The sequence below is a fragment of the Falco biarmicus genome, chromosome 15, assembly GCF_023638135.1.
Source record: "Falco biarmicus isolate bFalBia1 chromosome 15, bFalBia1.pri, whole genome shotgun sequence".
Lineage (NCBI taxonomy): Eukaryota > Metazoa > Chordata > Aves > Falconiformes > Falconidae > Falco > Falco biarmicus.
Genome location: NC_079302.1, coordinates 22,663,552 through 22,691,334, shown reverse-complemented (window position 1 = coordinate 22,691,334; position 27,783 = coordinate 22,663,552). Strand labels below are relative to the sequence as shown.

Sequence of the window (27,783 nt, the reverse complement as noted above, 5' to 3'; positions counted from 1 at the left end):
CTCTGCCGGTGCAGGCCAGCTGGAGGCTTAGCCAGCCTACAAGAGGCCCATTTCACCCCTCTGCACAATTCTGCAGTCACATCTCCACAGTCTTGGCACCCTCCTTCCTTTACTGGGATCACCTGGGGATGTTTGGTGCTTCCTTCTTGTGCAGAAGGAGCTGTACTTTAGGATTTTCTGCCTGGTACAGACACACTGACAAAGGCACAAAGGAAAGCTGCTAGTCCAAGGAGGACAGTTTCACAACACATCCAAAAGTGGCATGAAAGAAGCCAGAGCTGTTCTGTCTGAACACAGGCAGAAACTTCCAGGTGAGCTCAGGAGACATTCTCTCACCTGCTCCACACAGCACACAGGTTAGATGCCCAGAGCTGTCGCAGGAACACCCACCCTCCACCTGCAAAGGAAGGTTTGCAGAGATGCAGCTTTCACCGCTGCACCTGGGAACAGTGGACGCATCTCAAGCATTTGCTTCCTTCATCCAGCTCACAGCAGAGATGAGACCACACAGAGCACAGGAGCAGCCACGCTCCTGCCCTTTCAGACAGCATGTCAGCAGACTTCTCTCTGTTAAGAGTTCTAGCGCTTTGAAAGTAAATACCTGAAGGTAAATGCCCAATTTACACAGTAAGCAAAGAAAGTGGGCCCATCAATACTGCGAGGGCTTTGCTTCTTAGTTGGTCTTCCAGTAGTTTCTACAATGAGTCAGGCAGGAAAACAAAGAGCCTGCTAATCACAAAAGTTAACACTGTGAGTCCAAGGTAGGCAAGAGGATCTCCAAAACCAGCTATTCAGCAGCTGTAGTCGGAGGGAAAGAGCAAAGAGGTGGGAAATAGGTTTTCTGGTGGGTCTTTCCCTTGGTGATAAACAGATGACACTTGCTGAGATAGCACAGAGCTCTATCGCCAGGTATCACACAGCTTCTCCCACCCCCGAGCTACTCAGCTGGCAACAAAAGAGCACAAAAGTAGGGAAGGACCCCACAGGTCCTGAGCCCCAGCTGCAAGTCTCCTGTTCACACTTATGAAGATGGTTTTAGCTTGACCAGATCAAACACAAGCACGCAGCTGCATAATTTCCCTCAACAAACACAACATTTTATTTCTGTAGAAAACAAGTTCCTTTTCAGGAAGGACCAGCTTATGAAACAGCAGTTGGCATGTTAATATGTATAAATACACAGGGTTACAGTTTAGTGGGAAATACATTAAAAAAAACTTTCAAGTACACAAAATAAATGTAGTAAAACTGGACTCCTCCTTCCACATACCTGCCTCAGAGAGAAACATTTCTCAGGTGGAAGGAACTTCCACCCACCATCTGCCAACCAATCTCTCCACTGGACACAAGCTGCAGGAGGGCACGAGGACGGGCAGGGCCAGAGGGTCAGTGTCCAGTGTTTGAGATTTAAGAGCTGACTGACCCATGACAGTTCAGTCCCCGTTCTCTCAACTATCAGGATGCATGTAGTGTGACAATCACCCCGCCAGCACGTTAAGAGAGCTGCCAGAGGTAGGAAACACCTCCTTACTTCCATGTTCAGGTCCCCAGAAGGTTAATGCTGTACAACTTCATTGCCCACGACACTGTGGGAATCCCGTGACCCTGGGAGGCACCTATGAACAGTCCCAGAAACGGGAACGTGGCCCCGCAGTCACAGCACTGGTGCTGCCGGGCAGTAAACACAACCGACGGACACAGAGCTTAGAGAAAAAACCTGCTGGGTGCAGGCAGCTTCTGGAGTAGAGGGAATAATGCCTACAGATATAAAAGAATAGCACAAATCATCACAGACTTCCTGAAGATTTTCCTGCCAAGACACTGTCAACAGAATTCATAGCATCATTTAAATAAAACACCAGTTTAAATGACTTTGAAAGACATTTGCCACGTGCAGAAAGCCAAAAGGCTGACCCTTATGTTACAAACTTTAATCCATTCCTTTTACTTATTGTCCTATAGGAGTTTAGAGACCTGTTACATCACTAAACTCTTTTATAAATTTTTACAGAGTAAAACTTAATCAGTCTCCAAGAGAGAAGGAAAAGGCATCTGAACAACAGATACTCCCTGATCTTGTTCTACGTGCTCTCATGTTAAAATTGTTAAAATAAGCAACCTGTGCAACAAGGGTTGTGTCCCATTTCCAAGCCATGCAATGGCAGAGCTCCCATGCTTCACTTCAGCTACTGCAAGTGCAAAGGGCAATTCAAGTTTTCCTACCAGTCTCCAAGACAAAAATTAAATGTTTGCAAAACCAGAAACATTTAAACAAATCAGAACAGTTTCTATCAGAACATGGCATGTTACATGTTTAAAAAACCCAAGAAACCAAGGCTATTAAATAAGAATCTACGTATCTTAAAAATGGAGGTTTTTTTTACATTACAGCCAGAAGTGTTAATTGCCCTATCTTCCAAAACAGGAGTGTTCATAAGTTATTTCTCTGAAGCGCCTCACAGAGGTTTTGATTGGCATCTGGTTCCTCAGTCATCACCTCCACAGCCTCCCACTCCCCTGACCTGCTGGATTTCTTGATGGCCTCTACTACACTTTGCATGTACAGACCATCTTCAAAAGAGGCTGCCATAGAAACAGGTTTATGATCCCATGTCCGACGGTCTTCCTGGTCTTGGAAAGACTGCCGCAGTGCTTGCACCATGTATACCATTCCTTTTAGGTAAAGCAGCGGGATGTCTTTAAACCCCTTATCCAAAAGGCCCTTGTTGACAGTCAGAGAGTCTGTAAACAGTAGTTCTTCCTGGAGCGCAGTGTTCTTCTGCCCATACAAGTCCGTGCCACGAGCTATGAGGCGCCCAGCAGACCCAACAATCATGACTTCGTGGATGAACGATCCAGGCATGTTGAAGTTGAGAGTCACAGTGCAACAGACACCCTCGCTCATTAGCATCTGGAAAAAGCAGAAGTCATCACTAGTGACATGGCGGATCCCGCTTATCGCTGTGTTCTGCTTCACAAAAGTCTTGAGCAAACCATGGACCTTCTCTGCTCTCCTGCTGATGAGGTGAGTTAAGAGATCGATAATGTAGGTTCCCATCGTATGCAGACCACCTCCTCCCATCAGCTCATCACAGATCCAGTTGTACTTGTGACTGAGCAAGCTTCCCCCATAAACTCGTACGTCACAGATCATCACGCTGCCCACATAGTGCTCCTCTATCAACTGCTTCATCTTCACAAAGGCGGGCAAAAAACGGAGAACATTGCCAACAATGCTCATCAGCTTGGGGTAATACCTGGCAGCTGTGACCATCCTGAAGGCATCCACAGAGGTAGCAGCTTTCTCACAGATCACGTTCTTCCCTATTCCTGCAGCACAAATGGGGAAGAAAAAAAAATAGCACACACAAGCAAAACATGCTCAGATGTCCCAAAGGTTGTCGAGAAGTGATGTTTTTAAAAGTCAGGCTTTCCTGCTGCAATTTCAAAGGCAAAGGTCTGGGAACTAAAATAGGAATGCCAAGTGCAGCAAGGCTCAAAGCTGCTTCCAAGATGTTCCGGTTGCAGAGCTGACAAACTCCCACAGAGAGAGGCTCCAAATAAAGACAGGATTTTTTACATCATGAAAGATAACTGGCCAAATGGCATCACGTGGCATCAAAACAAGACACAATTTGCATGTTGTAGCTATAAAATTATTTGAATGCCTGTACTGCCAGAGGAAAAAAACATCATGTACCCTGCAGGGAAGAGGTGAGCGAAGGGGACATCTGATTTACGCTTTGCATTTCACCATCACTGAGAATTTCATTATTTTAAATGGGACATAGAAGATACTTAGTGGTCTGTGTACAGAATACCAAAGCATTATTTCTAATTCTTGTTAAGTGGATTGTTTTAAAAGCATTGCTGATTGGAAAGCAAAATTTTGGTCTGCACATACAGCTGACTCGTACAATTAGACTACAAAGGTGATAAAGAGTTACACAGATGAGAGCTGCGCTCACAAGCTGACCTACTGCGCTTTTATTCCTACTGATGCACTTTATATTGTGCTCAGCCTGAATCAATGTGGGCAGTCAGTAACTCGTATTTTAACTTTAAAGCAGAAAGAAAGTAATATAAAAGAGCATCCCAGTGCAAGCTTCAACCAAAATCCTACATTTTATGTTTTGTTGGTATTTCCTCTTCCTCTGCCATCTTCCCTTTTCTCACGACACAGCTTTAATTTTCCATATACATCTGATATGACCGATAAAACTTACCTATATATTTTTCAATGTAACAATCAGGGGCATACCTACAGGTCTCCAGATGTTAACTGGTGATGTCAGACCTGAAAGGTCAGTCACGTCACACCAGTTTCTGCCTAAGAACTGTGGGAATTGCTGCACACAGTGGTAGGCACCCCTCTGAAAGCTGCTTCTTACCCAGCAGCAGACTGCGCTCCCTGCTCCTTTAATTGACTCCCCGATGAAAAGATACCAGCACAAGCACTTAAATCAGTCTCTCGAAGGAGAGGGGAAGCCAGATCCCCCGCTGCAGTTCTTGCTCTTGGCGCTCCACCTCCTGGCTGCACTGAGCAAGCCTTTCAGGAACCCTCCCAGTGGGACAGGGGCCAGCGAGCTTCAGTGACACAGTGCTGTGCCCAGCTCAGCCAGGGGACAACTACGGCTAGAGAAAACTCACAGCCTACATTTCCAATACACACAAGCAAAATCCAGTCAGAAAACGACAAGACTGCAGTTTTTAGCGGCCTCTTCCAAAGATACCCCCTAAACTGGTGCGAGTCAACAGAGGCTCTAATGAACAGAGGGTAAGGTCAAACTCCCTGGGGACACCCTGGCTGCCTAGTGGTAGCCCCTGTTCCAGGGACCATTTCCAACTCCCTCGTCCCCAGTCTCTGCTGCTGAGATTGGCACAACACTGTTCAATGTTGTGCAGGGCCAGCTGAAGCATCTTGAGATGCTTTGGTGCCCTGTTTATCAGCCTCCTTGTTTAAATGCACTTACCTCAAGCCAGGTTACATTACAATACAAACAAAAACCAAAAGTACCTTCACAGCATCCTAAGCAGATATCCAGTTCTCAAAGTTTGTGAAAAATAAAAGCAACTCTCAACCCGTGTACGCGCAGGGTACAGCTCAGCAGTCAGCGCTCTGCTGGTGCCGCTCCCCTCCTTGCACAACCCCACCGTCCTCCACCACGTATTTGGCGGTACAGGACCTGGCTCAGGGTACAAACCCAACACAGAAATATTCATTCATCTTGGCTCTTTTTCTGGCAGGTTATTGCCCCAAGCTGGCTCTTCAGGGAGCCCGATAGTGTCCACACAAAAGGGGCTGCGTCCCTGCAGCAGGGGACTGGGAACAGAGAGGGCTGAGCCAAAGGTGACCACCCCTGCCACCCAGGGACAGCTGTTCCAGCCTGGTTTGTCACAGCAGGCTGCCCTTGCCCGCCACGCAGCCTCATGTCAGCACTGCGCTCCTTTTGCCAGTGCAGGCTGAGCCACCTGAAGAGCTGAAGCTGACTGATGCCTTTCTTTGGGATGGCAGTCGGCGCAGCGCTCTTAACAGCTCAGCACACGCTGCCAAGCGCTGGGGTGCCAGGATGGAGAGCTGACCACACCAGAAAGTCTCTGGGATAACCCTGCTGCTGCCCTCAGTGGGACATCCCCCCAGCTGCCCCAGGCTCACAGAGACGGCCGTGCAGCAAGGACAAGGGCCAAGTCGGAAATGGCTACAAGGTCCCTTGCTGATGTGATGGCCATGTCTTCCGTCTTCTGAGGCAGAGCAACTTAAAACCCTTGTCTTGTTACTATTATTTTGATAATGAATAACCTGAACTTTTAACCGTATTGTTTTCTTAGATCACTCCTACAAAGTTTTCTGTTGAGGTCCTCACCAGCTAGGAGACATGAGAATTACCATGTGGCTCTGGTGTTCCTCAGAGTCCTCTGTGAGCCAGTTCAGCTCACCAGCTGAGCTCAGTTTAGGAAAGGAAGCTTTTTCTTTCCAAGCAGGCAGGTCAAATCAGCTCACAGATGACTAAGCCCTACAGAAGGCACTACACACCTGGAAGGAAGGATGTGGAGCTGGGATTCCCCACCTCAGAGGTAGTGACAGCAGCTCCAGGCTGTCCTAACAACATGCCTCATGGTCTTCTCTGTGCACACCTCAGAATGAACCCTGTCTGCAGGGAGCACATCAGCATCTGCAGACCAGTGCTCCACTTAAGTCCTTCTATCTACTGCTATTCAACTGGTTGTTGCACTAAGAGGGAGTGAAAAAAGGAGTAAGAGGTCACCATTGCCAGCAGTCCTTAAACAAACCTAATCTACTCCCTGTGCTCAGGGACAAAAGTACCTGCTAGGATCCAAGAATTCTCAAACCAATTCCTGATTTAGTAAATAAACTGAACATTTAAACAGAAGTCTTTTGACTCTCATTAATGTAATACAGCCAAATCATAGCTTCACTTAATGAAATGCCAGATTTAAAGCATGTTTGCATCCTATGGAAGTAATAAAAAAAAAAACAGGTGGAGTTGAGACTTATTGGACAGCAGAAAAAAAAAAAATTCTCCCAAAGGAATTTTACATCTCTAGTCAGATCCACACTGTCCATCAGCACTGAGGCATCAGCTTCCCCTGCAGCTGCTTAGCCATGCCACATCCAAAACTTGCCATACGTTAAGTATTTTACAGCCCTGGTTAGTAAAATGCAAGCACAGAAGACTCACTGCTTTCTCATGCTACCTGGTGGATGCTGCTCAGAGCCATCACAGGTGCTGCAGAGGGACACAGGCCCCGGCAACTGCTAGGACCCCCCAGCCCACTCCTCCCTCCTGGCAGGGAAGGTGCCAGCACGGGCCGGAGGGAGGAGAAGAGACCCTGCAACCCACCAGGGCCTTAGGAGGGGGACTGTTCACGAAAAGATGGGAGCAGCACAGCCCAGACCTTGAAGAGCTGGCTCTCTCTGCAATCAACATGCACGTGAGCCAGGGTGTCCTCTATGCCTCAGGCTGGGTACAAACCACGTACGTGGTAAATATGTCCCACATAAGTATGGCCATTGAACTGAAGCCCCAGATCTTTACTCCCCTGAATAACGTCAGATACCTGAGATAGCGCCTAGGAAGGTGTACAACTGGCCGCTGTTGAAGCATATCAGACCGTTGCTCTGTCCACCATAAGAAGTTGGGAGTGTCTGAGGAGTCTCCCTGAATAACCGGCTGTTTTGGATGTAGTTGGCTTTGGGAGCCTCACAGTGAATGAAGACTCATTCCAAAACACACTCCATCTCATTTCTTGTTTGCCTGTGGTTTGAAAAGACCTCCATGCTACTTTTTACAGAGACAGGAAGCACAGTATGCAAAGAGCAGCCACAGCACGCTTGTTCATCCTGTTTCAAGAACAGGAAATCTGGATTTGTCACAACACAAAGCAGTGACAGTGACCTTTCTGACTCCTTCCTTCATAATTAACATATACATGCTACAGTTTTTAGGGACTCCACAAAATCAGGAGGCCAAACAATCTATGTTGCAAAGATGCCTTAAATGATGTAGTCAACCACCATGAACCAAGAGAGACAAGTAAAAGGTTCCTCTGTAGCCATTCCACAAACCATCCATTTGATGGCTGGGCTCAGTACACGCAGCAGCATTATCTTTAGCATCCCGAAAGAAATTTTACTCCGAGGACTTCTCATGCTCTGCCTCGCTGAACTTCACCTCATGCACAAACATCTCATACTTTACATTCCACTCCAGTTGGTAACTCCACTCTGTGCTCACCTAATGCAAAGGTGGATGCATTTTAACTGTGGGACATGAACCACAACACAGACATTTTGTGAAATTAATTTAGTTGCTCTGAGATCAAAAGCAGCACAAGTTTCAGGATAGCTTCTTGCTTTGCCTGTTGTGGAGATAAACCATAAGATTACACTTATTTTAATTTGAATTATCCTCTGGGCTTTGATCTGTTATGTCTGGTTCATGAACTCAATCCAGTGCTACTGCTTTGTCCCCATCATGACAAAGTTGCACCTAGGCTTGTTTATGGATGTCTGTCAGTAAAACTTGGGCAAGGAAATTGCACTGCCTAGAAAAACTGGGTGTCTCTCGCTTCTCTCTGCCAGAAATAAAAATTTAAGCTCATTTTTAAATAAAGTATAAAACACATATACAAATAAGTAAAAGTGTAAGCACTTTAAAACCAACCAACCCCAACAAAGCAAAACACACAAGACCATTATCACTGCACCACATCTTTTCTTCAACCCAATCTCTCTGCCAGTAACCACCAATTATATACAATTCACAGTCAATAACTCTCCAATTATAAACATCCCTGTATCAATCTGAACTTTCAGAGAAAATTTACTTGCCATCTTTGGCCCTACCCTGACTTTGTGTTCCTTCAGAAGGCTCAACGACAGCAAGCCATCCAGCACTGGCTTAAAACATGTCACGACATACTTGGTAGCGGATCTGTAAATACCATTGCGACAAACCTAGAAAGCTGAAAGACAAAGTCAGTACCACAGTGGGTCGGAGATGCTTATATCAGTTTGCAGATCAGAACGTTTCAAGACAGACAGATGTGAAGAATAAACCACCTTTTGCTGTTTCATCCATTCATTTCCCTACCTTTTTCAGCTTTCCGCTTATCTATACTTGCAGTCAAGCATACATATTGCCTCTCCACTTCTGCACCACCTTTATCCCCCTTTCCTCCTCTGGATAACACCATCTTGCAGGTTCTCAGCATTTGAAGAAAGAATCTCAATCCATTTCAGTTAATAACTTGCCAGAAAAGGTTCAGTTCTCTCCTTTTAGCCCACTTCACCACCAAAAAACCATGAGAACTAGTGAAACACTTATTACTTAACAAGCATTTAAAAGGACTTTTAGCATATTTAAAGAGATTAATTCTAACTTACAGTTCAAATATTAAAAAATTAGAATACCTTAATTTCAAAAGGACAGTACTCTCAAGGTAAACAGATTTAACAATGTAAAAAAGAGGGAGTGGGGGGGAGAAGCCCGAAATCTCCCTCTGCACATCTAAGTGGCACTGCAAATGTTTGTGCAGGAAGTTGTTTACTTCCAAATCAAATTACTGTAGAAGGAAGAGGCCAAGAGCAACAAACCACCCTGGTTTGTTTGATATATTACCCAGCCTGAAATTAACTCATGTGGATCTCCTGTAAACACAGTAAGACTATCACACTTGTTATTTACAAAATAGACGCAAACTCACACCCACCCTGTACTATGTGAGAGGACATTTAACACTACAAAGTCACATGCTGGAGAATTAAGAAATGTCAGGATGCCCAGGCAGCTGGCTCCCATCTCCCTGCCCAACCAGTCTGGGATGTCGTGCCTTTTGTCTCAGAACCTTCAACCCAGCCCATCTTGCTGGATTCCTCCTGCTGTCTCCAACATCTGCCCTCCTGCATCAGGTGGAAGGACTTCTCCAGCCAGTCTGCACCCAGGATCATACCAGCCTGCTACGGACACAGATGTCCAAAGAGAGCTCCAGGTGGTGGCCAGGGTCACAGCACTTCGGCTGAAAACAGCACCTGCAGAGAATTTAGGTCCTAACTCACAAGATTCTGCCGAGTGCATGCAAACATTTTTTCAAAGGCTTCTAACAGTCAAGTTTGGTTTTATTTGTGGGGAAAACAGAAAGCAGAGCTGATCAACCCCCCACCCCAGGCAAATCTTGGTTTCTTATTGAAGAACATGGGAAGATTTGAAATGAATTAAACAACTTAGGTTGTTTGGGGTTTTGGGGGGCTTTGTCACTGTTGATTTTTTGGTTGGTTTTTTGTTTTTGGTTTTTTTTTTTTTTTATATGGGCATAAAAACATTTTACCCCCTTATCTCTGAAACAGCTTGTTTTTATTAAAACCTCCCCACCACCATAATTTCAGTCTGGAGAAGACATGAGATATTTTAGCCCAATTTGTTCAGGATTTGCAAAGCTGTAAGCAATTATAAACAGTATTTTTTAAAAAAAAATAATCTAGGTAACCTCTCTTGCAGATGGTGCTACCAATTCCACAAAACCTTTAGCACTACATCTGCATGTTGGTGCAACCAGAATTGTACTGGGGTACTGGCTTCAAATGTCAATCTGCCAACAAGCTATGGATTTTTGGTCCCACTCCAAAGAAAAAAGGTACCTAGAGCCTTCACAGCAATTTGCCGAGTTAGTGGTGGAGGGATATTGATGCAAACCAAATCCACGTCCTGGTGCAGCAAGACATCATCAGTCCGACTTGTGTGGAAGGAGATGTTCATTTCCTCTGCCAGCTGTTTGGCTTCCTCATCAGTCTTCCCCCAAAGCGCTTCAATGGAGAAGCCTTCTGCTCTCAGCAAGGGTACCAGTACCCGGGCGGTGCTGCCAGTGCCAAACACACCCACTCCAGGAAGCATTTTCATTCTGCATTCATTCAAGCATCAGGGTCTACATGTAGGCATTCAATAAGATTTTCAGCTCCTCAGCTTTCTGTTCCATCCACAGTTCCTAAAACATGAAAAGTTACAAATCAGTATCAACAAAAGGTGTATTTTGATATCAAACACATCTAGCCTGAACGCTAGCTTCTATCCTTCAAAACGGCATTCAAAATTTTCAAAGATCCTAATGAAAAATCCAACCCCCCCCCAAAGGGACAAGTCTAACATTCCTTTCAGAACAATTGCAAGAAAGTAGCTTGACAAAGTCACGAGCATCTCCTGAGCTTCCAAACTCAGGACACACATACAGAAAAACACACACACACTGGGACAAACCAGAGGCAGCAAGGCACAAACTGGGAGCGACAGGAAATCTCAAGAGGACATGACATAGAGTCTATCGCACCAGCAGTAAAAGCAGAGCTGCTGTAGTTGTGATGATGTAAGTCTCTAAATGAGATAAAGGCTTGTGAGATCAGGTAGTATCTTTTACTAGACCGACTAAAATAACTGGAAATAATAGGCAAGCTTTTGGACACGTAAATCTTTCTTACAAATTAAATACACAAACTGAAACCAACTACTTGAAGCTTAGTAATTTTATGGCAAACAGTGAAGCTGCTCCAGAGAGCATCAAGAAAATATGTCCTGTGGGGAAAGCCTGGATTCACTGAGCTTGTTTAGCCTGGGGAGGAGAAGGCTACAAGGAGAGATGATGTCAGTGTTTAAACACATAGAAAACCGCTTTCAGAAAGGAAAAGGGCGCTCCTCTGTGTCCACTATGGCTAGTCAAAAGTTTTACTTAGGACAGTTAAAAATACCTCCTTCTGCCCATGGCATTTAATCTCCAGGAATGCAGGAGTTTGCACAGAATTATACTCCCTAGACAAAAACATTTGTTTAAGTCACACTACTTTTGTTAAGTATTTCCTGGTAAATTAATCCCTTCGGATCCCTACTTGCCAGTTTGTCTTGGAACTGCTTCTGGCCACAAATGGCTAAACTGCCTTTAGCATTCACCTTAATGCCAGCTTCAAGGAGAGATGTCAGAAGTCTCCTCAACCTGTGGCACCCCAGCAATTTACAATCTGGCTTTTGTTCTGTGCCTTTTTGAATTCTTATCTACCACACCCACTACTGACCCTTTTTGAATTTTTAATTTTTTTTAAGAAGAAAGTTTTCTTCTTAAAATTCAGTTTTCTTTAGAAGTTTATAAGACCACGTTTAAAGAGAGAACTGGCACCAATACCAGATCAATACCTTGGGGAAAAAAGTCCCACAAGCAACAAGAACCACCATCTGTTTGAAAGGAGACAGTTACTCATCTCCCCATCCTAAAATACTCCTGCTGTTACAATGTGTGAAAGCAAATCCTGACACAGCACTGGGAAGTAAGTATCAGCATGGAAGTCAAACTACCCACAGTGCAAATGCCTTCTGTGTAATCAGCAGGTTTTTTTAGTCTAGGGGTGCTTAGACTGACCAGCATAACAAAACTGCAACCCTGACTGACCTTCTAGGTATTTTTGTAGTAGACACTAAACTAGGGAAATGGCAGCACTTGTGAATATTTATTTTGCAAAACACACAAATGCTTACAGATGCTATAAAACACCTTAGGAAATATTTACCAAATTAATTCAGTATGTTTTTTCATTATTCTATGTGATGTTAGGTTTGCAGCGATACAGTCATTGCCTTTCTTTATCAGGACAAACAAAGTTAATTTGAATTAACTTTTTATCCAACGTTTACCAGAACAATCCAATAACGATGGTATTAAAAGAATCTTGAAAAATATTTACTATTCTACATAAAAGGGTAATTTATTGGCAGGAAGGATGGCTTGTATTCAAGGCTTGCTTTCTGTAGGTGATGCAAACAAAAATAAAATCTTGCAACCGATGGACAGTAAGTGTAACTGTTGAAGTCCCCACACATCCGTATCTGGCAGTTTATAGGCTGCAGTAAGAAAAAATGCTTGCACTAAAAAGAGCATCGTCTTCTTCTGAAGAGACACAAACTAAGCAAGATGGAATAGAGACAAGGTGTGTGCCTGCTTGCACCAGATTGCACAGATGTGCTCAACAACATCAAAATTACACATGACAAAAATTCAGAAAAGCTTGAATCCTTTGAAAATGCTAGTACGAGCACACTGTAGCACATGCAGAGGGGGACTTCTGCTACGCAAATAAGCTGATTTCTGTAACACTTGCTCATTTTAAGTTTTACTTTCTTCTGTTTCCTATCCAACTTCCTCTTAAAAACCCCACTCAGGAGGAATTATTTTTAGCCTCACTTATTCCCAAAACACAAGGTGCTGCCACAACCCACAAAAGCTAGTGATTTACTGCCATGGAGACCAACTCCTGATGATACAGGACCTTAAGGGCACCAGCTTGCTACTACCACAACAAATCAAGTAGCCAACCCATCCTCAGTAACTGCTCATAGCAAAGCAGCCACACTCTCAGGATATGAAGATGTGGCTTGCACAGTTATGTGGCCCAGCAGGGCTCAAGAACCTACAAACACTGCAGCCAGCAGGCCCTGCAGAGTGGCGCTGCCCAGAGGGCATGTTTCTCTCCCCTCACCCGAGGCCCACCCACAGTCCCTTATTCCCTCTCCAGTCTTTCACCAACTGGGAAGTCCTGGTTTCTCAGGACAGTCACAGTGGGATGGATGGGGGTGTTGAAGGGCAGTGAAAACACAGTTGTTGCACAGGGCAAGTCACAGAGTGTATGTGGTGCAAGCAGAACTAGAGTAAATGCTGAAAGAGCTGTTGATGGGAGGTTGAACAAGAGCTTTTGAAAAGGGGTACACAGTGGTATCCCACCCTCCCGCACATAGACCTTGCAGATGCACTCAAGTGCTGGTAGAGGAGACGTCCCAGTGTAGGCCACCTCGAGGAAGCAATCTAAAAACCCAGTTATCAGAATGAGGCCACAGCTGAGGAAAGAGGCAGCTGTAATTAACAGTCTACAAAGAACTAACAGAGACCTCAAAAGAACAGCACTGTGCCACCATGGAAGCCCCCAGAGCACCGTTCTCTGGAGCTCTACATGCATTTCTGATACTTCTCATCTGAGGGCAGACAGGAAAGTAGAGCTGGAAGTGATGCAGACAAAGGCGATCAAAAGCATACAACATCTTCTACACAAGGAAGACCTAAGCAAACAAAGATTCCCAAGTTTGGAAAAGACATCACAGAAGATAATAAAGTGAGAAGTGGCTTAGGATGGAGAAAAAACAATTTTTCACTGTGTCTCACAATACAAGAGCAAATCAAATGGTGCCCAGAGAAGGCAGGATCAAAACAATCTGAAGGTGGTGGTTCTTGCATCAGACTGGTAAACTGAAATGCCTTGCCACAGGACACGACATTAGCCACTTACAAGGAGTCAAAAGGGAAACTATACACGTTCAAGGAATCTACTGAGGGTCGCCAAATACGCAGAAGTCTCATCTAGCATGACAAGTAGCTGAGCTTAAAAACTAGCAAAAACTCCATCCAGCAGAGCATGGAAATAGCTCAGAGATAGAAACATCTGAAACTGTGACCAACACCAGCTAAAAATCAGGTACAATTTCTACATGTTTACTCTAGGATCCAGCAAGCCTCAAACCTTCAAACAATCCTCACTGAATTAGTTGAGTAAACCATGAAAAGCCTTCCATAAACCAATCTTTCAGAAATTAAAATCCTCATGCATTGATATCTCTGGTGATCAAACACTGGAATGAACACTTTCCTGAGGACCCTTCCACAGAAACAAAAGGCAGGGCTTTTACCTGGAGGTGAAAAACAGACCAAAAGAGGTGTCTTGGGCATCAGGAGATACAAATCAATCTCCTTTTTAAGAGAGGTGAAATAATCAATGCCTGCAATGCCATTCTGAACTTAAATTTCCAAATAGAAGCATTTAAAGCTCTTTAATCTTGTTGCTAGCTGCCATTACTTTCAGTGGCCACAAAACATTTCCATTCTTGCTGAATTTCATGGCGAGTCTGAAGTTCCATCTTAGTCACAGAACAGAGCTGTTTGAGTCTTTTGGTAGACGTAGCAACAGGCATTTATGGGACCCAAAGCAATGAAAAACCTGATGATTCCTACAAGATCTATTTGCATTCCACAATGAAGCAGCCAGGGAGTTCAGATAGCATAACCCTCAAAAACTAGATAGTACAGCCAAGGACTACAGAGGCCCAAGATCATTGTGGACCATTACAGATGGCAAAACATAGTGAAAGAGTAACACCAGCTCTGCAGAAGGAGAAAGCAATTCATGCTTCTCCAACTCATCCTAAAAGGCTCCATTTTGGTTCCCAGAAATGTGAGGCGTATGGAAGAAGAGCACACCAGCAACAGGGGCACTGTCCTCATCCAGTTGGTCATTGCTACTGAGTTTGAAAAGAAAACAAATACAAATAACAAGGGCTGTACAAGTAATAAAAGTTGTTACTGGTTGCAACATCCTCACGGATCTTTGGGACGCATGAGAATCTTTGACAAAACCTACACAGGCACTACTCAGATTGTCACTCTGCAGAAGGACTTATACCTGTGACATAACACACTGCAGAGACCTCCTGTGAAAAGAGATGCAGCCTCAGAACTGTCAGTTCTACAACGACCCCAGCAGAGGTGACAGAAACGCTGATGCAGGCCGTAGGCATCACTCCAAAAGCCAGCAAGGTCTCTTCTGCCAGCATCAACAGAGCTGAGGGAACTTTACCCAACCGACCTGAGAAGCTGGAGGTCACCTCCCACGCGAGGTCATTTCTTCCTGCCAAACCATTCATCGAGCCTTCTGGCACACAGCTACCTCTGCTCTGCAGGTAATGCTTCGCATGCACGTTGCTCGTGTGTTGAAGTCAGAGATTGACGCGCTTTCTTTACTAAATGTGCTTTTATTTTAATTCAGTGCAGGCAGGTTGTGTGACAATCCACGAGTCCAAAGCCCTGAGGAACCGTCACCACGCCTCAGGCCACCGCCACCTTCGCTCCATCCTTCCCGGTCGAGACCCACAACGGCAACGGCCCCTTTGGCACGCCGAGCACCACCCAGCTCAGCGGCGGCGGCAGCTGGAAAACCGTGGAAGCCAGACCGGCCCTCACGCCACCCCCGGGGTCGCCTCTAGCACGGCCCGGGGGGGCTCCTCGGTGGCCGGGCGCGCGGGGCTCGGGCTCTGTGTGCGCGGGACCCTCACGGCCGGGCCTCACCTCACCTCACCGGGCTGGACCGCGCAGGCCCCGCCGCGCCGCACCGGGCAGCCTCCATCGCACCTCGGGAGGCCGCACCGGGCAGGCCCCGCTCGCCTCACCCCAGGGCGCCAGTCTGCACGGAGGGAGTCCCGCCGAGACCACCCAGGCCCCTCCCGGCCCTGCGCCCCTGAGAGGGCCGCGGCCTCCGCGACGCTAAGCGGCCCCGCGGGGGGCCCCGAGGAGCGCCTCGAGCTGCCCTTACCTGCCGCCGGCCGGCGGAGGGAGCCGCCACCGCCCCGCCTCACCCCCCGCGCATCCTCCCGCCAGCCGCGCTCCCGCGGCGGCCGCTCGCTCCCGGCCGACGCAGGCGCAAGGGCGGCGGCTCCGAAAATGGCGGCGCCCGCAGCGGCTTCTCCGGCCGTGTGGAGCGCGGCCTATCCCGCCGCTGAGCGGGGCGGGGGGCGGGCCTTCGGCCGACGGACAGCGCCAGCAGCCAATAGGAGACCAGCATGGCGCTTCGTCATCTCACGATGCGCTCCCCGGAGGGTCCGCTGGGCGGGCGCGGCGCGCACTGGGGCGGCCCCTGTGCTGGGGCGGCCCCCGCGCGGCAGCCCCGCCCCGCGGCAGCCCCGCCCACTCGTGCTCCTGACGGCGCTGGGAGGCCGCGCCGGAGGCCGGTGGCTGCCCGGCCCAGGCAGCGCTGCGGGCGGCGCGGGGGGTCCCGGGCAGCACGGCCTGCAGCCCTGCGGCTGCCCCCTCGCCCTTCCGCGGGGCGGGTAGCCGGCCTCTCCCTGCTGCCGAGGGTCCCGGCTGCCGGCCGGCCGTGGGCTTGCGGGGGCGGCGGGGGCGCAGAGCTGCGCGCAGCCGCGGAGGAGCCCCCGTACGAGCACCGCGCTCCGTCGGAGGCTAGCGCCGCTCCCGCGCTGCCGCCCGCCCGGTGCTGCGGAGGTCGGGGCAGGAGGACCCCGGTGGAGGCCGCCGGGCGCCCCCGTTTCCCTCGCGGGCCGCGGGGGGGCTGCCGCCGCCGCTCGCTCCCTCCGCCGTGCGTGCGGGGCGGCCCTGGCAGCGCGGGGGCTTGCGGGGCCGCGGGCTCCTGTGCGGCGCCGGGACCCTGCGGCTGGAGGGGCTCCGACGTGACCCTTCGGCTTCGTGGGTGCCCCTGGGGGGGCGCTGCCCGCGGGGGCTCTGTCCGATCGGCTTCATCCGTGCTAGTGACCGTGAGAACTGGGATGGAAAGGGAAGGGAAGGGTGCAACTGGTGCACATCCTTGTGCCGGCGGGAGGGAGATTCAAACGCAGAGAGGAACCGTCATCGCAAAGAGCATGGGAAGAGATGAAGTCCAGAGGGGAGAGCAAGAGAGGCACAGGGCCTCTTGCTTGTCGTTCTGGTGGATATTGTACCATGAGATTTTTGCTTTATGACCCTTTCAGCAAGTATCCTGCTGATGTTGCTGTTTCCCCACGTGGGCTGGTTCCCAGGTGGAGACCTCCGCTGTGCTCCAGCTGGGAGGTTCCACTGGCCGTGGAACAGAGCCCCAGTGAATGCCCTTTCCCCCAGGAGACGCACATGGCTGGGCTGTGCGTGCCCAGCGCAGTGGGGCTGAGGGAGACCTTGGGTGCGGGGAGGTGCAGCCAAAGCCAAGTGTCTAGGACTGTGCCTGCTCTCTGGCAGAGATGCCTGTGGAGCTTTGGCAGCACACTCGCCATGTGGAGAGCTGCAGGATCAGCCTGGGGGCATGCCAGCATTCCAAATTCCCAGCTTTCTGCAACCTTCCTTTTGTCTTTGACCCAGGAGCATCCCTGTGGGACAGGCTCAGCCATGCCCTTCTGCTCCCTGAGCTGTGATGAAGGTGGTGTTACGACCACGCTCACTGGTGATAGAAGATGGTCCCAATAGGATACTACCCCCCAGACTGTTTGGGGAGGGCTGTGGTGGTGGGCCCCCATCCCTGCATGCTCAGTTTGGTCTCTGTCATCTCAAAATGGGGCGAAAACAGGGGTAGGAGGAAGGGAAATGGAAGCAGGCAGGTGGTGTGTGTGTGGAGGTTTTGGGATGTGGGGTTCTGCCTTCAGGGAAGGGAGGATGTCAGGTCTGGAGCCAAAATGGGCAGGGGGGTGATTACTGGAAATGCTGACAGGAAACTAAGGGGGAGGAAATGGCAGGTGGGAACAGGTTTTGCTCTGAGCACAAAAGAGGAAAAGCAGTGGCAGGCAGTGGAAAACCTGTGGGGAGCAACAGAGACTGCACCCACAGAGGCTGAGGACGGAGGGGCCTGTGCTGCCCACATCCCTTCGGTGGCAGGGGTGACGTGAGCCGTGTCTGGCCCGGTGGATGTTCCTGTCCTGGTGGCAGGGGGATGCGGCAGGATGCCTGGAGCACCCCATCTCTGCAGGGCAGGAGCTGGGACATGGGTGCTCACGGCCAGAGCAGGGGGCTGCAGGGGTCCCTGTCTGGCTGGGGCTTGTACATCCCATGTGTGAACAACCAGAAAGCTCTGACCAAGCCCATCTCCATGCCACGCCGCAGCTGTCCTCAGTGTCTGCAGCCTGGCAGGGTGTGTGGATCCCTGCCTGAGCTCAGCTAGCACGCCGGACAGGGCAGACATCACCCTGTCACCGCGCCGTGATGGCAGCATCACTTTCTGTGAGGGGTCCTCTCCCTGGTGTAAGACAAGGACCAGGGTGGCACAGGGAGGCAGCGCGGTAGGAGGCTGCGGAAGCCCTTTCCCCTGCACCCGCCCATGCCAGTGACAGGGAGCTGCTGGGCTGTGACCTGAGCCACTGGGAAATGGCCATCAGCGGTGCTCAGCTGTGTTATTTGGCTCCTTCTCGGGACCAAGGGCACGTGGCAATATGAAACTGCAGGAGGAATCAAGTAGTGAACAGAGGAGATAACAATCAGACTGAAGCAAGAGAAGGGGAAAAGAGCGGAAGCCTGCGAGCACAGAGGGAACTGCCGGGCCAAGCGGCGCAGAGGTGAGGTCCTGGCAGGGCTGCAGCTTGCTCCAGCTGAGCAGTGACCCTCGTGCTGCAGGGAGAGACAGGAACATCGCAGCCAGTCCTGCTGGGTGCCCAGCATCGTCACCACAAGGCCATCAGGAAGACAGCATGGAGGTCCAGCTGGCCAGCGGCTTTCTGCCCCTGCTGCTCCTTGCCTGGCTGCCTGCTGGTGAGTTCCCCAGTGCCCTTGCCTCTGCTCTGAACTCTTCCATCTTTGCATATGTCTGCAGGAGATTTGGGATATGGCTGCTGCTGCTTTTTCCTCTCCTCTTGCGGCATTTAACCCCCTCTGTTCTGCACCAGCACCTTGCCATGTGCCTTGCAGTGGGGTCCCCCCGGCAATGCTGTGCCCAGGCTGTGGGCTCTGCCCACAAGGCCCCCGTTTCAGGCTCTGGGGCTTTGAACCAGCCTCGCCTTCAGCAGCAGCAGGGAGAGAAAACAGTTGGGGAAGGAAACAGAGATGCTTATAAGCCTGATGACTGCGAAGGGGGTCAGCTTCATGTGGAGGATGCAGGTATTCATTAACACGAACTCAACCCTCTGTGGTTGTTTTTTCCGGTAGGACTGTCTCACCAGATTTCAGCCACAATTGACGTGTCGGTAGGGTTAGATCTCATCTTGCAGTGCCTGCTCCAGGCAGGCTCAAACAGCACTGCCAGGGGTGTGAAATGGTTTAATACCACACAAAACAATGGAGAAAAGCAGAATGAAGATGGTGTGGAGATGAAAAATGGTTCTGCCCAGCTCGTCTTCCCCAGTGTGAACAAAGCACATTCAGGAATGTACACGTGCAGGATGGAGAACATGAGGAACACGTCCAGGAACAAAGATTCCAAACTGAACACTCATGGTAAGAGACACAAGTCCACCAACAGCCACAGGAGCAGAGAGAAAGGACTGAGGAAGGGAGAGAGGGAAGAGAGGGAGGACTCTGCTGAGGTGTGAAGCGACTTCAGCCCGGCGGCTCAGGAGTGGTTCTGAACTACTCCAGAGTAAGCATTAGGGGATGGGATGAAGCCAGAGAGGCTGAAGGGGGTCTACCGCATTTTCTTTGCTTCTCTAGGGCTGACCATTTCCCCACAGCTAGCCCCCCAGTCCGTGGAGCATGGAGCCTGAGTCTGTGGCCATGGTGGCATGTTCTGCTTGTGTGCCAGAAGATCCTTCTGCCTAGGTTGCAGGAGGAGGTATCTTCCCCCTGATCCTCCCATTTTCAGTCCTTTCTGAGATGAGAAATGCTCGTGCGCTGCACAGAATTGGGTGGCACTGACCAACATGCAACGTTTCAGCATACAGTGTTGAGGAACATTTAGCAGCTGCATTTGGAAAAGAGCTGGAGGAAAGGATGGTTACTTCACCATGTCCTTCATGAGTGATGTGCTGGTGGGATATGAGCCCTGCAAGGTCATATATATGACTTCACTTATCACTTATTTTTCTTTGTCCTCCAGGGACAGTCGCCAGCCAGCCAAGAGAGTCAGTCATCACCACAGAGTGCAGGTTCAAGATTTGGTCAGAGAATCTCACAGTACACGTGAAGTGGTACAGACCTGCAGGTCTGGAGGTGGGGAATCAAACTGACACCATCGTTCTGGGAGAAAACTGTGCCAACCTCACCAGCCCTGGCATGCATGCAGCCAGCACAGGAATCTGTGGGTGTAGGGTCTTCATCACAAGAGTAAACTTGACAGACACTGGAAATGGTACGCAAGGGACAGTTCCTAGTAAGTGGCACTGCTTCCATTTTCATGGGGGTGAGGAGCGGGCAGAGAAGGATGCTATGCCCAACGCTCCCCCCTGGTACTCCCGTGCACCATTTCCCCGGAAAGCATCCCCGGCACTGGAGGAGCTGACCCAGCGTGGCCCTTTTTGCAGATGCATCCCACCACGGAGCTGCTTGGCCATTGGGTCCTTGAAACAGGACCTGCCGCATCCTCCAGCTGCGGCGCATCAGCTGGGTGCTGGGGTGGCTGAAGCCATGGTGGCAGCAGCAGGACCACCAGGGCTGTAGGGCCCAGGTCCCTGCCCCAAAGTGGAGTGGGGAGAGGGCATCCTCTGCTTCTGGGCAGTCTCTCACTTGTGTTTCTGTCTTCCAGGCTGTAGCCCTGGGGCACCTCAGGCCAAAGGCACCTGGATTGAGACCTGGGCAGGTGAGTCCCCACAGCCCCATGGCCACAAGGGTGTGGGCAGGAGGGGTCCTCAGAGAGAAAGAGGAGCAACAAGGGGGGAAACATCCTTATGTTTTCCTGTGAGTGGGTGGGAGCTGGTAGCAAACTGGAGTAGGCACCAGCAGATCAGAGACTCTGATGCTGGGAAGGGGCTCTGATGCTCCAACCACGCCCCTGGCTGAGTTTAGATGAGTTTTTTGAGACTGTTCCCCACAGGATTTTTTCGGGGGAGGGAGGGAAGATTCGAGGTCTGAAAGCCCAAGTTTGGAAAAGAATTGCCCTCCTCTGCAAAAAAAGCAATGGCACCATGCATCCCGGCATGGCGTGACGGTGGCTCACAGGTGCCTCTGTGATGTGTGTTGGTGCAGGACTCAACTTCCCCCTGTGTATCATCTCCAGCTTAGCAGTGGCGACGCTTCTTTACATGCTGGTAATTGGCCTTCTGGTGTGGCGGTGCAGAAGGAACAGAAAAGGTAAGGCTGAGCCCGCGCTGAGCCTCCGTCTGCTGTGGGAACTGGTCAGCATCTCCTCCTCACCTGCTGGCCTGGACAAGCCCAGGCTTGGGAGATGTCCATCTTTGATATCCTGCTGCTCCTGCTCACTTGGGGTTCCCTGCACAGGTCTGTCCCGAACAAACTGTCCCGGGGTGGGGAGAAGGTTCACCCCTCCCTTTCTTCTGGCCAGTTGCTGGTTGAGAGCCTGCTCATGGCACAAGCTGTGGTGCAAGTGAAACAGATCTTGTACCTCATCACATTCCAGAAGTGTCCAGCTTAGAGCTCTTCTCCAGCCCCTTCAAGAGCTTTTACATCCTTGCCAGTTCCTCCTGCCCCTTGGCCACCTTCAGAGCCAGCCAGCCAGCTGCAGAGCCCCATCCTTTCCTGCAACAAAAGCAGGACCAATGCAGATGTTTTCTTCATTTAAAAAAATGATCGTTTTCATTATTTTAACTACTATTTAAACTAAGTTTCCTTTTTCAGGAAAGATTACAAGCAGGCAAGTGGTAGAGATGGATCAGCTCAGAATGGTAAACCATATTGTTTCCTTCTCCCTGTAAAGAAAGTCGCTGAAAATCACTGCCTGTTGAATACCCGTTTAAAGGATTTCAGAGTAAAATCAGCTTTGCTGTCTGAAAACGTGGTCCTAAACACTTGTTAATTCCTATTAAATAGGGGCTTATGAGCTTCTGAATAGGTGGCACCTCTGAGCAAGCTGGATAATGCTTGGGCAGTGCAAATAGTTGTGCCAGTGGGAAAATAATAGCAGGGGAGATGCAGAAGGGAAAGCCAGGGCTCTCCTCATTGCTCTCTCCCCTGCAGGCATCCTCGGTGACAGGGACTGAGGACCTGACCTACGCCAACCTGAAGTTCGAAAAGAAGGGGGCGAAACCCGCCTCCTCTGACGTTGTTTACACCGAGATCAAACCATCACAGCAAAAGCAGTGTGGCAGGGATGCGGGTGCTGCCAGCGCAGGGATGGTTATCTCCCCCAAGGGAGAGGACAAATGAGGGAGAAGGGAGGGATGGGCAGCTTCTTGTACGCCTGCTGGGTTCATCATCCCCGAAAACTAAGTGTTAGCTTATACAGAAGCACAGTTTTGGTAACCAAAGCCACTTGTTTACCCTCAGATGGCTGCACCACTGTGCTTTATGTTCCCCTGGAAGAAGCCATCTCTCGTGGTGAGGACAGGGCTCTTCCAGCCAGTTTTCCCCTTGCCTTCCCGCAGCCTCAAGCACCGCCAAGCCTCAGCAAGGAGGCCAGTCCTCCTTTCATGGTGTTGGTCACCAATGGCCCCTCTAGCAACTTGCTGTGTGTTTCAGCAGTGTCACTGTGCACTATGTGGCCACTGTGATCCAGGGAGCACTTATCTCCTTGGTGCTGGACTTGCTGGGTAGGGTGGCCATGGGAAGCTCCTCTCGGCACAGTAAAGGTCCTGGAGCAATTTTCTGGATTTTCTTTGGAGGAGGCACCTGCCATGCCATGGGCTGACCTTGCTGTGGTTCACTCAAAGCACAAGGAGCAAGGCTGGAAAGGCATCATTTGCTTTGTGGATGTGCAACACAAGTGCTCTTGCAGTGGTCTATGTGTATCTGCTTTGTACCGGGACTGGATGGGTGTCCTCATGCATGTTGAGCTTTCCTGTAATTTGAGGAGGAGGAAAAAAAAGGTCATATTTTTCCCTCATTGTTTCCAGTTCTGTACTGCTGATGGGAACCCAGCTGAAGTCCGGCAGGAATAGTCACCAGGTCCTGGAGACTCTGGTTTCCCCACTCAGTCCAGTTTCAGAGCAGCAACCATGGGAGACATCCCCAAAGCCGTGGTGGTAGAGCTCTGGTCATGTGTGGCTGGGAAGACAGGGGCAAGGGCTACAGAAAGTGAAAAATCGGGGAAAAAATTCCAACTACTTAGGGGGAGCAACCAGTGGAAGAGGGGTCAGTGTTGAACCAGGGAGGCTCACAGAAGCATCAAGGCTGCTGGGGGATGCTGCCCAGGGATGCAGAGTAGAGCCAGACTCCACCAACCTGCAAGGACATCCTCACCAGCCTCCTCCTGGTTACCTGCCATCACAGAGGAGGAGGAGGGTCCCTAAGGGTGCCCCAGCTTGGAAAGGGGGAGGCCTAAGTTAAATGGGTGGGTACAAAATGCAGCCAAAACCTTGGCAGCAGCTCCTGAAGGAGCTGGGGGAGGAACTGGGGTTTGAGGATGTGTCAGATCTCCTGGCTGCAGAAAGGAAGCAAGGTGGAGGAACTCCAGAGCACCTCCCTGCCCATCACTCCTTGGGGGCTGTTTCCAACCTATGCACCTGGAGGTCCACAGGATTTGGTTAAGAGCAAACACCGCTCAGCTACAGCTCCTGCCCCATCCTCGTGGCAAGGAGAGCCATCACTTGCTCTTGGGTGGGACATGAGGTGGCCACCCTGCACCCTCCTGGCATGGCACCGGGGCAGCCAGGGAGGCTGGGTTGGGGCAGAAGTCCAACAGGGGATCAGCGGGGGTGTCTGCTGGGCACCTTTTGGTTGGCAGCCAGCTGAACGTGAGACACTGGTGTACCCAGATGGCCAGCAGCGTCCTGGCTTGTATCTGAAACAGCGTGGCCAGCAGGACCGGGGCTGTGATCATGCCCTTGTACTCAGCCCTGGTGGAGCTGCACCTCAAATCCTGTGGGATGTTTTGGGCCCCTTGCTATAAGAGGGACATAGAGGAGCTGGAGTGCGTCCAGAGATGGGCAACGGAGCTGGGGAAGGGGCTGGGGCACAAGTCCTACCAGGAGTGGCGGAGGGAGCTGGGGGGGTTCAGCCTGGAGAGCAGGGGGCTCAGGGGGATCCTTCTCACTCCCTCCAGCTGCCTGCCAGGGGCTGTAGGCAGGGGGGTCGGTCTCTGCTCCCAGGTAACAAGTGACGGGACAAGAGGGAACGGCCTCAGGCTGCGCCAGGGGAGGGTTAGGTTGGGTATCGGGAAACGTTTCTTCCCTGGGAGGGAAGAAGGGTTGAAGCACTGGCACAGGCTGCCCAGGGAGGCGGTGGGGCCACCAGCCCTGCAGGTGTTTAAACCACGCCTGGACAGGGTGCCTGGGGCCGTGGGCTAGTGGTGGCCTTGGCAGCGCTGGGTTAGCGGGTGGACTCTATGGTCTTGAGGGTCTTTTCCAACCTGAATGATCCTGTGGTTCTATATAGCCAGGCTGGGTGGCCCTTGGGGTGGCCCAGCACAGCCCTTCTCATGTTTCTACAGCATGAAATGACCAATGTTGTTTTTTTAAGGAGAAAAGGGTTTAAAAAGAGCTGACTTCCACTAAAAGGGACAGCTTGTGACTCCAGGAAGAGCTGAGCAGAACGCCTGAAACCTGTATTAAAAGCCTTGGCAGCTGGTTATCCTTTGCAGAGGCAAGAGGGGAAGTTTCAAAGGGGGTAAATACAGCTGCAGAGTTGTTCTTCAGCATCATACTGGTCAAAAAAGAAGGCCATGAGGAAAGGAAAAACGCAAAGGACACAAACTGAATGACTTCATCACTAAATTGCAGAGGCAAAATCAGAAAGCTAAGGTACAGAATGATTTAAGACTAACAAGGGCTGTGAAAGGCTCTGCATTTGTTTAACTGCCTTAAAAAAGAAGAGGAAGGAAAAGTCTGGCCCATTGCTTCACCAAGGAAGAGTTGTTAACCAACTGAGGTGGAGAAAGCTGAGGCATTCATAGTGCTGCTTCTGCATCCCCCCTTACGCTCAGGGTTAGTGGGGATCAGATCTGGGACAGCATTTTTAACAAGGAACCAGGAAAGAAGCTGTGGGGTAGCCTCAGAGCAGTTATACGAGTGAGCAAGAGGTGAAGAAATGCAGCCATGGCTGCTTAAGGAACTCGCTGAGACAGTCTCTCAAGATCTCGGGGCCTTTTGCAAGTGCAGGCAGGAAGGGTGGGGGCAGCACCCTTGTGCATCAGCTATTTTTAGAAAGGTGAAGTGGCTGTGGCCAGAGCTGAGCGTCAGAATTTCAGTTCTCACAGAGATGCTATCACAATGGTTAACCAAGAAATAAAGCAATAATCAACCCAATGCCCTCATTGTCCCAAACATGTTTGTGTCACCTCGGTAAGGATGGAAGTCCCTGTCGTCCCCATGTGTGCTCAGAGCAGATGGGCAAGATGTCCATGATGGGTTTCTGTGCCAGGAACACGGAGCGTGCCCTCGCTGGCCTGCAAGCCCTGCTTGCTGCATGGAGGAAGCCTGGCTCAGAGAGCGAATCAGAAGTAAAAGTGCTGCTTCTCCTAGTCAATTACATATTTTTTTTAGGGCAGAATCATAGCAGCAGGCACCTGGGGAGGCCATGGAGGAACTACCCAACCTGGAGAAGAGGGGTACCAGCAGGTGCAGCCAGGGAGGTCTCTGCAGCTCCCTGTGAGCTGCTGCCTAGTGTGGTCCCCAAGCCTCAGGTCCACTGTGATGGTGCTTTTGCGTGCTGGCAGACAAGGCCTCAGTGCCACAGCCATTGCCGGCCCCATTCCTACATGGCCCTCAGCTGGACCTCCCCCAGAAAGGGCTCGGCAGGACACGAGGTACTGGGCAAAGCTGCAGCCCAGCTAGAGCACACAGGAGAGGCTTGGCCTCCACAATGCACCCTGCCCACTAGAAGAGCAGCAGGAATCCATGAGGGAAAGAACAGGGACATGACCTGGGTTATAATGGGAAAACCCAGAAAGAGCAAAAGGAAAAAGAAGAAACAAGCCAAGGAGCAGAAGAGAAGGAAAGGGAAAAGGATGGGGATGGGTGAGGGTGGCAGTGGGGAGGGCTGCAGTGTAACTGGACGGTGTGAAAAAAGGGGAGGCCAGCATTGAAGAGATGAGAGAAAACAGAAGAGAATTAGAGAAAGAACCGAGAGAGGTGGAAGGAAGTGGAGTGGAGAAAGAGGAGGAGAGGAGACACTGAAGAGTCAGAAAAAGCAGAAGACATTGGGGGAGGAAAATGGCTCAGGCCAAGGAAAGCACTGACCTCACTTTGCTGTGGGAAAAAAGAGCAGTTAGTTTGTTGGGTGATTAATCATAATTTTGCTGGTAAGTTCATTGGACTTTAACACCCCTGAAACTCTCAGTCATCTGGGCCAGGTACAAGGAGAGGTTTATTCCCTGCTCTGCAGAGGGCATACGTGCCTCCCTGTCTTGCAGCACATCTCATCCAGGAGACCAAATTTCTCCAGCAAAGAAGGTTACCAGCAGGCATCGCATTTATTTAAGAGCAAAGTAGCACATGCAAAGCAAGCTGCAAAGATGCAAAGAAATAGCTTCCTGGTCTTTGCACCAATGGGCCTCTGAAGGCCAGCAATGCGGCCATGCTTTTCCCAGCAGGAGGAAAAGCAGCTGCTCTAATCCAAGGGGAGGAAAGCTAGGCGTGCACATGGAGCCAGAACTGAACTCCATGGCTCTCTGTGCCTCACCAAATCAAAGCCACACAAGGGGACATCCCATGGTGCGAACACGGAGGCAGAGGTAGATGCACTGGGGTGTTTCTCCCTGAATGGCTCCGTAAATCATCTCCTGAACAGGCTCCAGGGTAAAAAGGGACATTCAAAGGAAGCTGAGAGGCAGGAAGAGAAGGGAGAAAAGTCCTGCTGATCTCATCTGGCAAGAGGAACAGAAGGAACAGACGTCCAGCTCCATGACACAGTGCCTGGCCAGGCACTTGGCCTGCAGCACAAAGGGCTGCATCTCACGGCTCCCTGGGAAATTGGGGCAATTCACTGGGTTTTGTTGCTGGGGAGGGTTGGAGGAGACTTCCCGATTATTTTAATCCCCCCTTTTTGTAAATGAGACTATTTTTATGTCCCCACGATGACACTCACGAGGACAGGCTCCAGTGGTGCTGGGAGAAGCTGAGGGCGCTGGACTTTGCTGCATGCTAGTGTCCACAGAGCTGGTGGGATGAGGGCCAGGTGATCCCGAGTAGGTGCAACTGCTGGAGGGAGGCACTGGAGCAGGAAAACTGGCAAAAAAACCCTTGGGCATGGCTGGTGGCAGGGAACAGCCTGTCCAGACAAACAGGGTAGGAGGCACGCAGCCACCCCCCTGCTCAAGGGCCTCTCCCAGTCTCCTGCAACTCCTGCTTACAGCCACTTGCGCTCAGGACCCGCATTCCTCACCTAGGACAGCCTTCTGTGCCTCTGCAGCTGGAAACTTCCCCTCCTCCCCCACCCATCTTTGTGCTGCAGAAGTGGAAATAGGAAGAGGCGAGCTCACCAAATTCCTGTCTATAGTCCTGCACCAAGTCCCACACCCTTGGCCCTCTTATCTAGACGTTGCAGCCCCAGATCTCATCCGTTGCAGAGGATGATGCAATCCCCCAAAAGCAATAAAACCACCTGAATGACACATCGCACAAAAAGTAAAAGATCTTACAAAAAAAAGTGCATGGTAGCAGACCAAGGGGCAAGTCCACAACCAGAATGATGGAAGGCAGACGATGGCCAGGTCCAGTACTCAGGGGTCTGGCCTAAAGG

The 27,783-nt window shown here is 50.4% G+C and overlaps 2 protein-coding genes across 9 annotated transcripts; one reads left to right on the top strand and one right to left on the bottom strand.

The window, feature by feature from the left end:
- Positions 1 to 1,075: 1,075 nt before the first annotated feature.
- Positions 1,076 to 16,065, bottom strand: GFOD2 (Gfo/Idh/MocA-like oxidoreductase domain containing 2). Of its 4 annotated transcripts, XM_056360315.1 has the most exons (3): positions 15,908 to 16,065; positions 10,160 to 10,503; positions 1,076 to 3,330 (listed from the first exon to the last, which is right to left on the bottom strand). In XM_056360315.1, the coding sequence occupies exons 2-3, from the start codon at positions 10,416 to 10,418 to the stop codon at positions 2,432 to 2,434; spliced, it is 1,158 nt and encodes a 385-aa protein (XP_056216290.1). In that variant the 5' UTR covers positions 10,419 to 10,503; positions 15,908 to 16,065; the 3' UTR covers positions 1,076 to 2,431. The 4 variants fall into 4 exon arrangements, with proteins under 4 accessions (XP_056216290.1, XP_056216292.1, XP_056216293.1 ...); XM_056360317.1 differs by lacking the exons at positions 10,160 to 10,503; positions 15,908 to 16,065 and adding an exon at positions 9,235 to 9,386; XM_056360318.1 differs by lacking the exons at positions 10,160 to 10,503; positions 15,908 to 16,065 and adding an exon at positions 8,369 to 9,376.
- A 320-nt stretch (positions 16,066 to 16,385) lies between these two features.
- Positions 16,386 to 22,990, top strand: LOC130159095 (uncharacterized). 5 transcript variants are annotated; one of them, XM_056360332.1, is made up of 7 exons: positions 16,386 to 18,813; positions 19,207 to 19,494; positions 20,093 to 20,365; positions 20,738 to 20,791; positions 21,178 to 21,282; positions 21,787 to 21,833; positions 22,126 to 22,990. In XM_056360332.1, the coding sequence occupies exons 1-7, from the start codon at positions 18,753 to 18,755 to the stop codon at positions 22,312 to 22,314; spliced, it is 1,017 nt and encodes a 338-aa protein (XP_056216307.1). In that variant the 5' UTR covers positions 16,386 to 18,752; the 3' UTR covers positions 22,315 to 22,990. The 5 variants fall into 5 exon arrangements, 4 of the variants coding, with proteins under 4 accessions (XP_056216307.1, XP_056216305.1, XP_056216308.1 ...); XR_008825608.1 differs by having other exon boundaries at positions 16,387 to 18,813; positions 21,178 to 21,833; positions 22,126 to 22,227; XM_056360333.1 differs by lacking the exon at positions 21,787 to 21,833 and having other exon boundaries at positions 16,391 to 18,813; positions 22,126 to 22,284.
- Positions 22,991 to 27,783: the final 4,793 nt, after the last annotated feature.

Excerpts from the sequence above, each read along its gene's own strand:
- LOC130159095 (XM_056360330.1), top strand. The coding sequence starts at position 18,753 with ATGGAGGTCCAGCTGGCCAGCGGCTTTCTGCCCCTGCTGCTCCTTGCC. Across the intron at positions 18,814-19,206 it reads CCTTGCCTGGCTGCCTGCTG|GACTGTCTCACCAGATTTCA; the intron begins GTGAGTTCCCCA and ends TTTTTCCGGTAG. Across the intron at positions 20,792-21,177 it reads CTGGATTGAGACCTGGGCAG|GACTCAACTTCCCCCTGTGT; the intron begins GTGAGTCCCCAC and ends GTGTTGGTGCAG.
- GFOD2 (XM_056360315.1), bottom strand. The coding sequence starts at position 10,418 with ATGAAAATGCTTCCTGGAGTGGGTGTGTTTGGCACTGGCAGCACCGCC. Across the intron at positions 3,331-10,159 it reads AATTGCTGTGAAGGCTCTAG|GAATAGGGAAGAACGTGATC; the intron begins GTACCTTTTTTC and ends TTTGTGCTGCAG.